Raw genomic sequence first — 12,576 nt, 5'->3', positions numbered from 1 at the left:
GTGATTTTAGTAGATTTTTATTTCAGCTCTATCCAAGAGAACTTTCTGCAGTGAGGGAAATGTGATGTCTACCAGCCAGTATGGTACATATGATATTGAGCGTTTGAAATGTGGCTAGTGTGACTGAAGAACTGAATTTTTTATTTTACTTAATCTGAGGAAACCACGTCATGTGGTTAGTGTCTATTCTATTGGACAGTGCAGCCCTTTTTCTCACTTAGCTCACTGCCAGGTCTCACTATCAAGAACCACAGTGCTATGCATTTTGCAGGTCCTCGTGTTATAATCGTTCTAGTCAGACTTCTTCGCCACAAGGCCACTGGAGAGTCTCTCAGTTAGAATCTGTTATAGATAGTGGCAAGTGAGCAAATTTGGGAAAGAAAAAGAAAATGTGTACTTCAACTTGCTTAACTTCTTTCAACTTCAAACTTCCTTATCCACAGAATGAGGCCAAAAATAATTACAAATTTCATGGGGTGCTTGTGAGCAGTAAATTAGAGTAGAGTGAAAGGTTACTTAAGAGGAATCAGTGAGAGCATTTGGTGAAAAGTGTTATGTCAGTTTAAGGGATCAGTGTTAGATCCACAGGGCAGCACTGGCCCGAGTCCCACAAGTGGAGTCAGAGGGAGGGTGGATCCTTGCTGAAGCTTGGACTTCGGCCCTGGTAATCTGGAGATGGGAGATATGTAAAACCTTCAGCTCAACTCTTCATGTTTAAATAAATTCTAAATGAATTTAGAATTAGCATTTAAGATTTGTATTTGTTTTTCAAGTATTTGGGAGGGTTTTTTCTTTGTTTTCAAAACTAAAATAATTTTTTCTCCCACAGGGTTAGATTTCTTTCCTTTCTTATCAGGAGACAATCAGGTATGTTATATGAAAAAAATTAGTTATTTTAATTGTATATTAAAATATTTAGTTATAATGTGTAGCCAAGAGAAAGAAAATAAACTTCCTTAGGAAATTCAGATTACTATAGTCATACCCATTATTGTTAAGGTTTTAAGAATTTAAATAAAATCCCTTTGTTTCAGCTGTGCCTGAGAATATAGTAAGAACAGTATCTATTTGTTGGTTTCTAGTATTGTTTTATAAGGAAACAGGGCAGTGAGTCATATTGACTGATAAATTTCTTGGCCAAATATTTCCAGAAGAGTAAGAGTATGGACTGTCCTCTTTACTGCTGCTTTGGAGCACGTGCCTCTTTGGAAATAGAATTTTAAGAATTGCTTGCAATACAAATTAAAACAAAAAACAATAAAAATTTTATTTTGCTTTTTTCCCCCAGTTTCAGATACAAAAATACCTCTCAAGATCAATTATGTGATCATTACGTAAGGCCATTTGATTTTGCAAAATGTTTTATTGTTTGAGAAACACCAGATACTCAGAATATATTAAATTTAGGACTTTGTTCTGCTGACAAGAAAGTTTATTGATGTCTAATGAGCATTTTGTTCTGTCTTCTGTGTCCCTCCCCAGCATTATAACACCTCCCTTCTTGCCGCGGCCGCAGCAGCAGTTTCAGATGATCAAGACCTCTTACACTCGTCTCGGTTTTTTCCGTATACCTCCTCACAGATGTTTCTTGATCAGTTAAGTGCAGGAGGCAGTACTTCTCTGCCAACCACCAATGGAAGCAGTAGCGGCAGTAATAGCAGCCTTGTATCCTCCAACAGCCTAAGGGAGAGCCACAGCCACCCCGTTGCAAATAGGAGCAGCACGGACACAGCTTCCATCTTCGGCATCATACCAGACATTATCTCATTGGACTGATTCCTTTGCCCCTGCTGCTCCTCCCCACCCTAGATTAAATGAACTTGGCAGAAAGAAGAGAACTTTGTGCTATGTTTTACCTTATTCTGTTTAGAAAAGTACACAAGCGTGTTTTTTTTCCTTTTTTTAGGGAAAAAATTAAAAGAAATGTACAGAGAACAAAACTATATTTTCAGTTTTACTTTTGTATATAAATCTAAGACTGCCTGTCTGATAAAACACTTGTAAAAAAAACCAAAAAAAGGAAAGAAAAGAAAAAAAGAAAAAAACAAGTACCCACAAACCACCTTCATTTCATTTTTTTCTGGATTCTGAAGAATTTTTTCATCATTTGTCCTCTGGTTTTGGTTTTGTTTTACTTCAATGGCATTATTTTATTTGCAATAACAGAAAAGGAATTGCATGTTTGAAGTTTTAAATTGTGGGCTTTTCTCTGTTGTGGGGAGGGGCCTGGGGGAGATAGTTTTAATTTCTATTTTCTAAAAATGACAGACTTGGATTCTGTTGTGTGTGTGCATATTTTATCCAGCCTTAAGTTATAAATCTCATCTGTCCCACTGCATTCCCTCTGTATTTTCAGGACATAACTCGTGGGTGTATGTCAGTGTGTGTGTCTGTGTGTCTCTTTCTGTCATACTGTTCCTTCTCCCGAGTTTGCATTCAGTTCATAAATCAGTTGCCTGCTTCTTTCAAAGTGCTTTGAAGGTCTTGAACTCACATATGAGCATCTTTATTGACTATCCCAGTTGCATGTTCTCCATCACATATTCGCTCTTTTTTGCTGAATACCCCCTGAGAATATGTGTTAGAGATTGGGATAAAGCTGTCTGGGTAACGAGTAGGCTTAGCAGACCTGTGAATAATACACTTTAGTCTAGTTCTTTCTTCTAAATTTGGATTGCCAGTATTATGTATTAAAACCAAGTCTGTGAACACCTGCTTTTTTGGCCACAGGGTAACAAGTTTTCATGTAAGATCTTCATACCAAAGTAGGAAGTAAAAATAGCTTAGAAAGCCCTGTTGGGTGTCTTGTGCAGCTGACAGAGGTAAGGTTACATCACTTCAAAAAAGAAAGAAAGTCGATTATTCTAAAAGTAAATTCGCTTCAGAAAATACAGTGCACCACACGTCAATCTGTAGAAATCTACTCTCTGATAAATAGTTGAAATTCAAAATGGTCTTGATTCTTAGTCATGTTTACTCTCTGGCTCTGAGTGTACTTATTTTCTTAGCCTGGCTATCTTGTTTATTTTTTCTTTACCTTTTAAAGACAAGCATGACATAGGAAAATCTTTTTTTTTTTTTTTTTTTTTTTTTAGAATTCATGGAGTAGTCTGATCTATTCTTATTAATAATGGAACATGTAAATATACTGAAAACTGTTTTTCAGGAGATGAGTGAGGTGTGGAGGGAAGGAAAAGTGGCTCTACTTATGTTCCAAAATCCTCATCAGAGAAGGTATTATGTTCCTCAGGTAATACCTGACGCTGTGGAAATATTTCTTAGCTGATTCAGAGGTTTAGCAGGTTTAACAGAAAACATAAAGAAGGGGCATAACAATCACCAGTTTTCCAGACTGGATTTTTATGTTACAACGTAAGGTTCTCAGAGTTCTCAGAGTTGATGAAGGACCACCTTTGTGTATCAAATGGTCATGTTAAACCTTGCGGTGGTAACAAAATGACCTACTTTAATCCAGGTAGAATTCAAGATGGCTGTGTCTGCAGTTGTATGATAAAGTTAATGGTTCTCATGACGGCGTGGCATCTAAAAATAATACCTGTTTTTACAGCATCTCTCTGCCACTAAATTGTTGACTTGAATTTTGAAAAACAAGTTGGTGTTGATATGTATATGTGTGTGTTGTATATATGTATTTATAGACAAGTGTGTGTGAGTGACAGGTGAGTTCTGTAGTCCTCCCCTACGCATGTATTCCACACATACATGGCTGAGTTACAGTCACTAAACAATTGGCAATAAAAAAAATTCCTTGTCAGTTAAAACAGGAAATAGTTGAGTTTTTAAATGAATCTGGTATTGTGGTGAGTAAACACTTTAACTCTCATTGCCATATTAACTTAGGCTAATATCTAATAGTACAATTTGTGTCTAAATTCAGATTGGAATAGAAATTACTTAAATTGTGGGGAGTTGCCTCTTATTTCACATTGTAATAGGAGATATTTCTATTAATTCAGATACCTAAGGGAAAATGAATTGTTTTCTTTTTTTTCTGTCGTTAGTGGTCTCAAAATTCTGATCAATAACTTTGTGTATGATGCTGAATTACAAACTCTTTGAATGATCCAGTTGAAAACCCATCCCTCCACTTTCTTCAGCCCAGTAATGGAGAGGGTTAGTTTCCCTCAGTGTCCGGCATTATACCAACCTAAGGGAAGAACAGGTAATAGGGAGAAAGAAATGTCTGTCTAGTGGCTTTGGTCATGTCTCCACAAGAGAAGCTAACCATTCAGTTGTCTTTTTATTTTAGTTCATTCCACTCTAAGGAGTTTGTTTCCTTCAGTTGTTGATGTTCCACAATGTTGCATTAGTAGTTGCTATCACTCTGTTGGTCTCATGGCCAATATTAGTCAATCAGACTTTCATGATCTATAGTAATTATTAATAGAGTCATGCACTGCATCTTTATCTTCTAAGTTTAAAAAGAAAAAAAGCATAGTCATTTCATCTCTTTTTTTCCTTTGCCCACCCTCACTCTCCCACCCATGCCAACATTGACATGCTGTCTGTGGACAAATAGCGATTGTCAGAATCTTTAGGCAGCTTGCCACCATCCCCCTTGCCTTGGTCTTTCATAGCAGACGTGCATCTGTTTGTGTTTCTGTACAGTACTGTATGTGCGTGTGCGTGTGTGCATGTGCTACGCACACGCACATCCTTGATAAAACAGCTGTTTGAGTAGCAGGGTTGAAGTGGCTTTCAATTATTTTGTGGGCATTATTGGACACATCTTTTTAAAACGATCTGAACCTTAACCATGCCACACTTGGTTGACTAATTTGTTTTGAGCATTAAAATTTTTCTACTTCTGTTAGTTTAGACATTATCACAATTCTTAATTATTACTGACTTAGGAAAGATTCACTTAAGCTTCTGAAAAATGTGATTTCTTGGCAGATTCCTTTGAGTCAAATATCTGAAATTGAATGAAAATATGTCCCAATTTTAAATGATTAATTGTGGAAAGAGCATTGTTTTTAAACAATTCCAGTTTTAAATACATAAAACACTTCAAGATCTTCAGGACTTTAAAGCACATTTGAAATTATTTTAGTGAGAATTTTGTTTTATCAATACCTGTCGAATTCTGTTTTTTAATTTAAAAAACCACAAAGCTTAGATTTCAGAAAGAGGGAGGGAGAATAGCTGGGGGTCCCAGAGTGCGCTGCTGTTAATTGTTCAATTAACAAAGGGGGAAATGTATATAAACAGATATAAAAGTTACCATAAATTCCATGAACTTAAATCTGTGATTCATTGCCTTAAAACTTTCTCTCTTAGAATTTCCATACCGCATGCCAAACCAGTAAAATGGCTTTTAAAAATGTATAGTAGACCAATGTCAGTTTGTATAAAAGTACCAAGTGAAAATATTTATTACATGCATTGGAAAAAAAATTGTTTACCTATTGAATGTTACCTGTTTATGTAGAGCTCTTTAGATGTAATAAAAGAAAAGCCTTCAGTTAATTTGTCTTCTGTAAAATATACTGCCGGGTATACCAGGGGACAGTCCCTGTGAGAAGTGATAATGCTCTGTGCTTCCAAAGCACCTTTGATCCAGAGATTTCAAAGCACGACAGGTAACTAATTGTCTTGCAACATGCTTTGAGGTAAGTAATGAGTACACAGCCATCATTCCCCTTTCTTATGGAAATACGGCCAGCTTTGTAATGAACCACAGTATCTGTTTAGTTTTAAATCTCTTTAATAATCTGCAATTTGAGTACTAAGCACTGTGGCCTTTTTTGTAAACAATACTAGGTGCTAGATGAACCAATTGGAATTTCAGGAATGAGCATGAAATCTGGACGTGGGGTAGTGCAAAAGCCTTTCCTGGGGTAGAGGTTTAAATAAGAACACGTCGTCGGATCTTAGGATCCTAGCCACCGAACACCCTTAATGAGAAACACTGAGTCCGTGGAGAGGCGCTCCAGGCTCTAATGAGCACTCCACAGCGCTTACGTGTGTTTGGCAAGCTATACTTCACACTCCTGTTAGGCAAATGAGATTAATAAAACTTGCTTTAAAACTATACTGGGACCATTCAGTGACAAAGACAAAAAAAGCCTTTGAGGGAAAGCAGCCTCATTTATTATAGCCCAGAACTTCCTTTTCCTGTCCCATCTAAATCCCAGGTGTCTGCTGTCTAATCCTTGGTATTCCAGATTGGCTGTGCAGGACTTGCTTCCTAATGTCCATGATGAGTTAAAAAGAGAGGTGGGGCTAGACGTGGGAGCTTTGCCTGAAAGTGAAATACAGCAGTTCTCAGGGTGCCAACATCCAAGCAGGACACAGGTCCATTTACCATGAACGTAATGAAGTTTAAGACCAGGGCCCCTCACTTGCTCTGGCCTCTTCCAGGGTCCTGGGAGCAGCCCTAGCAATCGTGTATTTCTATTTTTGTATTTTTAAAGAAGTCTACCAAGTTGCAGAAACCTCAGACCCCACAAAACTGGGATCTATCTGCCCCTGCCCTGTGTGAACCTAGGCTCCCCAAGACTTCACCCAGCTGGTGTTAGGGCCATTTACTGCCTGCCCCCCACAAAACCCTCCTCTATAGCTCCTAGGAATTCCTGCTCACCCCCACTGGCAATTACACTGTTGGGAAAATGAGCTCTCCTTTCTCAGGACCTCAGTTTGATCAGAAGCCACATGGCATCCTGAGATAGTTGCCTAAAAACTGACTGTTTTGTCCCCTGCAGTTTCCCCTGTGCCTAGCCCTTAGATTTGTGTCTTGTATAACCTCCCAAAAGACACACCACCCCCTTAATTTGGTTTTCTTTTGCTTTAGCCACTAAGGCACCATTAGACAAAGCCACAGCCCAGAGAGCCCAATTTTGATACATATAAGGATGAAAATCTCTACTTAGAGTTCTGCCCTGCCCCTCCCCTTCCCCAACATGCTGATGTGTGACTCCGGCCCTTTTTAGGGCTGTGCTAACACTGCCAATGGATCCACAAATTTGATGAGCGCACAGGCAGCACCAGCCTGGCACCTCTTGGCTACATAACTCACTTAAAAAGCCACTTGAGCTGCAAGAGCTCCCAGCAAGACCAATACCCCTTCTACTGTTTTCCAGGGCTCTTGCTGTATCGTGGCCATGGCCTGTTAGATCCCTTATTACTTTCCATTAGTCCAGGGGAAATGGCTTGAAGCCACGAGCAATTTGACCCACTTGAGAAGACCACCCAGTCTCGTCAGCCTCTCTGATAATAGGCCAGTGGAGAGTTCAAAATTCTGCCAGGAGCATCAGAAAGGGCCTTCTCAAGCTCTGCAAGGCCTCACCGAATGCAACGTGTCACATCTGCTTTCCTTCGGTGTGGGCTATAAAGGCAGATCACTCTTCCCGCTGCTTAACTGATGCTGCCTTGTTTTGAGTGTTTTCACCCTATACTCTTTATGAATATCCTGAACTATGTTACCATGTGTTGAGATGGGAATGAGAATTTAAGTGGCCCTGTGCTGCAAGAAATGTTGCCATAGTTTTTTGTTTTTTGGTGTTTTAGCTCTTTGCTTGTTGCTATTTCTCAGCTGGCACTGGCTTTATCTTGGAAATGTGGAAGATGGTTCTAGCACCCAGATACGGAATATAGTCATGCACTGCATAATGACATTTCAGTCAACAATGGACCAGATATGTGACAGTGGTCCCATAAAATTAGTACCATATAGCCTTGGTGTGTAGGAGACAATACCATTTAGGTTTGTGTAAGTGCACTCTATGATGTTTGCACAACGACGGAATCGCTCAACGACGCATTTCTCAGAACTATCCTTGTGGTTAAGCGACACGTGACTGTATAGTCTTTTGGTAGCTTGCCCTTTTTAGGAGAAGCACTACCATGGCAACTCAGGATTGCACAGTGCTCTACAGTTTGCAAAGGCCTTTTCAAGTCATTATATAAGATCATCCTCAACAGGCTCCATGAGGTAAGAAGTAGGACTCCAACGTTAGTGAGGATCCTGAGGCTTTGAGGGGTGAAGTGACTTGCCCAGTCACATAGCTGGGAAATGGCAGAGTCAGGACTTGGAACCCAGGCCCGACTCCAAATCATAGGCTCTTTCCAGCTGTAAAGGGCTCAACCAATGCACTTACTAACATCAATACAAATCTTTTATTAAAGACATGCTAACACCATGGCTGAAATTATTTCTTTTCATTGCTGAGTTCTCTGCCACAGTCGGGTAATGTCATCTTGCTGCTGTGTTTGCCATCTCCCTAGAGTGTAAGGAACCCTTTGCTTTTTAAAAATCAATCAGTCTGCGTTTCCAGGCCCAGGAGGCCCTCCTGCGTTCTCTTCATTCAGTAGTCCTGCACAGGAATCGTGATCTTGCGGATAAATTCATCATACTTCACTTTGCCATTTGGTTCGATATTTGCTTCGCGGAAAAGCTCATCGACTGCAATAAATCACATGAATTTTTCAGTTTGGCTTTAGTGTTACGGTACAGGACATCGAGTTCTTAGGGGCTGGGGCTCTCCAGAGGTCTTCCCTGAGTGTCCCGTGGACTGTTCCCGTAGACAGGGAGGTAAAGCAGTGAATGGAACAGGACAATTCCCCTTCCCCCTTGGAGACCCCAGATTCCATTTTGAGTTAATCGGGCTTTCTGCAGGGGCTGGGGCAGGTACTGGTGAGGAGCATTCAGTCACTGCAGCCACCTTGTGCTTTGTTTTGTAGAAAATATCTGATCCCTGTGCCTATACTTCCAGAAACCTTTGGCATGGATTTTGCCTTCCACAGCCCACCCTCTCAGACTCCCGGCAGGCAGACAACCTCCACCAGCCCAGGCTTGGCCTGCCCTGGCCGGCCTGCCTTCCTCCCCACTTCGGCATTCCCTACCACCCCCACCCCAAGAGGGGACTTAGCGACAAGTGGTGTCTGCCACCATCACCTCTTTTTTTTAAAGTGTGTGTTTTGGGAGTGGAGGTAGTATGAGAGAAAATAAATTCAACTCTGTCTAAAGTTAAAGTGTACAAAACTGCCATTGTTCTCTGACATTGCTCAAAAAAAAAATCACATTTGCTTGTTTCTTCTGGTTCTGGATTCCTGAGACAAAATACTAGCTTGTCCCAGGCGTTGGCAAGAAAAGCCTTCTCAGCTCACACATCTCCACAGTGGCCCCTCGGGGCCAACCCATCTTTGGCTCTTTGGACCATCCTCACTGTCATGCAAAACCGTCTCACAGCCCTGTGTTAACCTCGCTGCCCCTGGACATCAACACATAATTCTGGGCAGTTGGAGAATACCCCGTGAGTCTCTGCTTCACCGTCCTCTGAATGCAATTCCTGTACTCCGTGCCTGAGCTGATGGCAGTTCTGAGTCTTTTTAGAAGGTGGAGGAGACTGTAATTTGTCTTATTTCACGGGGAAGCTTCTACCCACAGCCACTTGATTAAAACTGTCCCTGTGGACAGGTCCAACGCCCGCTCCAGTGCCAACCACGGCAGCCTCCTCCGGTCCAGAAGAGGGGCAGCACCTCTTAGCCCGGTGCCGGGTCCTGATGATGGCTTCCGGGTAGAACGGCACTTCCCTCTGTGAACCCATAAAGGACCGGGCTGCAAAAGTCAGCCTTTCCCAGGCCTCGGAAGGGAGGCCTTCCCAGCAGCCGTCTCCAGCTGCTCCAAGGATGCTTTGTAATAAAATTAAAGGTTTTCTTTCAATCACCCAAGGTAAAGGATTGCTACTTCTCGTATCATCTTTCTGTCTCCCACAGCAAGAGGAAGGGAAATCGGCCTCCCTGCCTGTCTGGGACACATTGCTAGTTTCTTTAATGGTTAAACAAATGAGAGATGCGTGGGTTTAGGGGCTGTGGTATTGCTTTAGCCAGAGATCATTAACTGTAAGAACGAAGGCCCCAGCTGGCCCTCTCAGCTAACTCTCCACCTGGTACATAAAAGGCCAAGCGGTGTCCTCAGAGTCTGGGAGGGAAGGAGAGCCTGTTTCCCCATTCACGTAAAGCAGCCACGGTGAAAGCTGAGCTGGTGAGAGCTGCTAGCCTGAAACAGTGGGGAGAGCGCGTGGCATCTGCCTTCTGGAGCGCTGTTTGTAAATGCTTTGCGCTGTGCCTTTGTGACTGCAGATAAAGTCCAAGCAGACTGCTTCATAGAATGTTAGCTCTTGGAGGGACCTGAGCGATTGTCTGCTGTAACCTCATTTCCCAAGGAGAAAACTGAGGAGGGTGAGAGAGGTTAAGAAACTCATCTGAGGGCCCCCAGAAGGAGGGGGAGCCAGGATTCAAGTCTAATTCAAACCACAACCTTGTAACCTCTCCACTGATCTGTTGTGACTTAACCCAAGGCTAAAGGCCCATCATCATTGAAGCCTTTTTCCTCCACCCACTTATGTCCTACACCAGCCCTCCCATCCCAACTACAGACAAGCCCAGGGGCCTAACTAGAAATCCCGGCCTCTTGGGTTGGTGGGTGTGGACTCCGGCAGCAACTTGCGGCAGCTGGGGCAGGGCCGAGGAACCGGTTAGCCAGGCAGGCTGGAAGAACACCACCGGCAAATGGCCCAGCACTGAGGTCGCCCTTTCCCATGTATAAAGGGCTTTCCCAGAAGACCCAGGCTGCTGGTCCTGCTCTGAGGCAGGAAGGCATGCTGGGCTGCTGGAAGGTGCGAGACAAAGGCCCCCTGGTAGGGTTCTGTGACCAGCAGTCCCGGCAAAGACCACCATGGACACCCCTTCTGGAAGAGCTCCTAGTGCTGGCTGAGCCATGAGGAAAGGGGCCAATGTAGCACATGAGTTTGGAAACTCTTGGCATCAGCAGCAAATTCAGAAGACAGTTGTGGGGAGGAGACGAGCCTGAGATGGGCTAGGGGCGGGCAAGTGTCTAACTGACCTGCATTCGGCTCCTAGCATGACTACTTGTAAGCCCCACACTTCACCTGTTTATCAGTATAAGGGGGGCACTACTGCTCCCAGGGGTGCCATAAGCAGTAAATGTTGGCCCACAGTGAAAGTTTAAACAGAGTGATGCCCAAGTGGACCCTAGCTGGGTTTCCCCAGGCCGTTCCTTCTCCCTGCTGACTTCTCCACTGTCAGCCAACCCCAAAGCCCCTTAGTTCTCCCCCGGGCTCCAGTCCAGAGTTCACCCACCTCAACCGACATCCAGTTGCAGCCTCCAGAGCACGCATCAAATGTGGTATCTGCACAATCCTGGTGGCATGGATTGGGCTTTGCTGTCCTCCCCCCAACTCCCTAATCCTCTCCTGCTACTGGGATAGATGGACCCAGGCCATTACCTTCCTTGTGGGTGAGCTTCTCCCCAAGTTGCATGAGTTTTGACCGCAGCTCGGACGCCATGATGTAGCCTTTCTTCTCCTTGTCTGCCATCAACATGGCCAATAGAATTTCTTTCTTTGGGTCCTCTTGTTTGATTTGCATGTGCATAATGGTCAGGAAAGTGGAGAAATCCAGCTCTCCATTTCTGTCTAGGAAACCCCCAAACACAGCAGAGTGAGCAGGGAGGAAAAGGCTCTGCTTGGGCAAGCCAACTGGCCTTCTGCCCAAGCCTTCATGACCAGCTCAAAGGCCACCTAATTCAAGAGGCGCCATGATGGTGGCACAGGTCATGGTGAAGAGGCTACAGCCCTCTGAGTTCCCACCACGGATACACTTCATTTAATCCTCCCAACAATCCTCAGAGACCATCATCTCATTTTGCCCACGAAGGAGGCAGCAGCTCAGAGTGTGGAGTCATTTCACAGAGAGTGGTCAGATCAGGATGGAGTACCACCTCCTCTGCTCTCTTCTGGCTGCTTCTCTCCTGCCCTGAATTAGAGGGAAGTACATCTTTGTGTCCATCCCCCTTGGCGGCCACTGCAGCACATCCACCAAGATAAACGGGTGACCCCACTGGGGGCCTCCAGCGCCAGTCCCAGCTGGGCTGTTCACCTGTCTTTCCCCTCACTGCAGCCTCCACCCTAGGCTGCCCAGTCTGTGCCCCTCCTCCGAGCTAGCCTGGGGACCTGGCCAGGCTACAACTGCAGGAAAGAGCTTCCCCTGGCCACAACTTCCTGTTTGGAGGAGACAGAAACCAAAGGAAACCACCACCCCTTCGCAGCTGGAAGTGGGGATCTCAGTTGCTGAACGCCCCACCAGCGGGCTCCAGCCTCCGGAGGCCCGCCCCAGCCCGCCAGGCCTGCGCCAGGAGCGGCTCCCAGCACTGCTGCAGGCTCGCTCTGACGGGACCTCAGGACAACCCTGGCAGGTGGTGGACCCATCCGAGAGGAGGAAACTGAGGTCCAGAGACTGAGAAGTCGCCTCTGGGCTCCAGGTCAATTGCTCTTTCCAGGCTGCCCCCTTCCTCTGGGCCCGTCTTTCCTTCCTAAGCTACCAATGCAAACAGCCACCGCAGCCTCTGACACCCCTCCCTTTCTCTTCTCAAAAAAAAAAACACAACTTGTTTGTTTCTGGTTATAAAAGTCCTATATGTTCCCCTTGTCAAAAACAGGAAACGACAATAAAGGGAATGAAAATCACCCATAACCCCATGACCAGAGAGAACCTCTTGGGAAGTTTTGGGTGGGTTTCCCTCCACATTTTTTC

General features: G+C 44.0%; 2 protein-coding genes across 6 annotated transcripts in view; one reads left to right on the top strand and one right to left on the bottom strand.

The window, feature by feature from the left end:
- The window catches only part of PIAS1 (protein inhibitor of activated STAT 1), a 113,640-nt gene extending 108,150 nt beyond the window's left edge, over positions 1 to 5,490 (top strand). For both annotated transcript variants that reach the window (XM_044764644.2, XM_070499245.1), the window contains exons 13-14: positions 830 to 867; positions 1,483 to 5,490. In XM_044764644.2, the coding sequence (XP_044620579.1) occupies positions 830 to 867; positions 1,483 to 1,776 (332 nt within the window). In that variant the 3' untranslated portion in view covers positions 1,777 to 5,490. The remainder of the gene's footprint in view (positions 1 to 829; positions 868 to 1,482) is intronic.
- Positions 5,491 to 8,120: 2,630 nt separating this feature from the next.
- Positions 8,121 to 12,576, bottom strand: part of CALML4 (calmodulin like 4) — a 15,159-nt gene continuing 10,703 nt past the window's right edge. For all 4 annotated transcript variants that reach the window (XM_070499274.1, XM_070499284.1, XM_070499263.1 and 1 more), the window contains 2 exons: positions 11,271 to 11,459; positions 8,121 to 8,425 (listed from right to left, as the gene is read on the bottom strand). In XM_070499274.1, coding sequence (XP_070355375.1) covers positions 8,328 to 8,425; positions 11,271 to 11,459 — 287 coding nt within the window. In that variant the 3' untranslated portion in view covers positions 8,121 to 8,327. The remainder of the gene's footprint in view (positions 8,426 to 11,270; positions 11,460 to 12,576) is intronic.

The sequence above is a fragment of the Equus asinus genome, chromosome 2 (assembly GCF_041296235.1).
Source record: "Equus asinus isolate D_3611 breed Donkey chromosome 2, EquAss-T2T_v2, whole genome shotgun sequence".
Taxonomy (NCBI): Eukaryota; Metazoa; Chordata; class Mammalia; order Perissodactyla; family Equidae; genus Equus; species Equus asinus.
The sequence above is the reverse complement of the archived record's forward strand: the minus strand, read 5'-3'. Positions and strand labels throughout refer to the sequence as shown.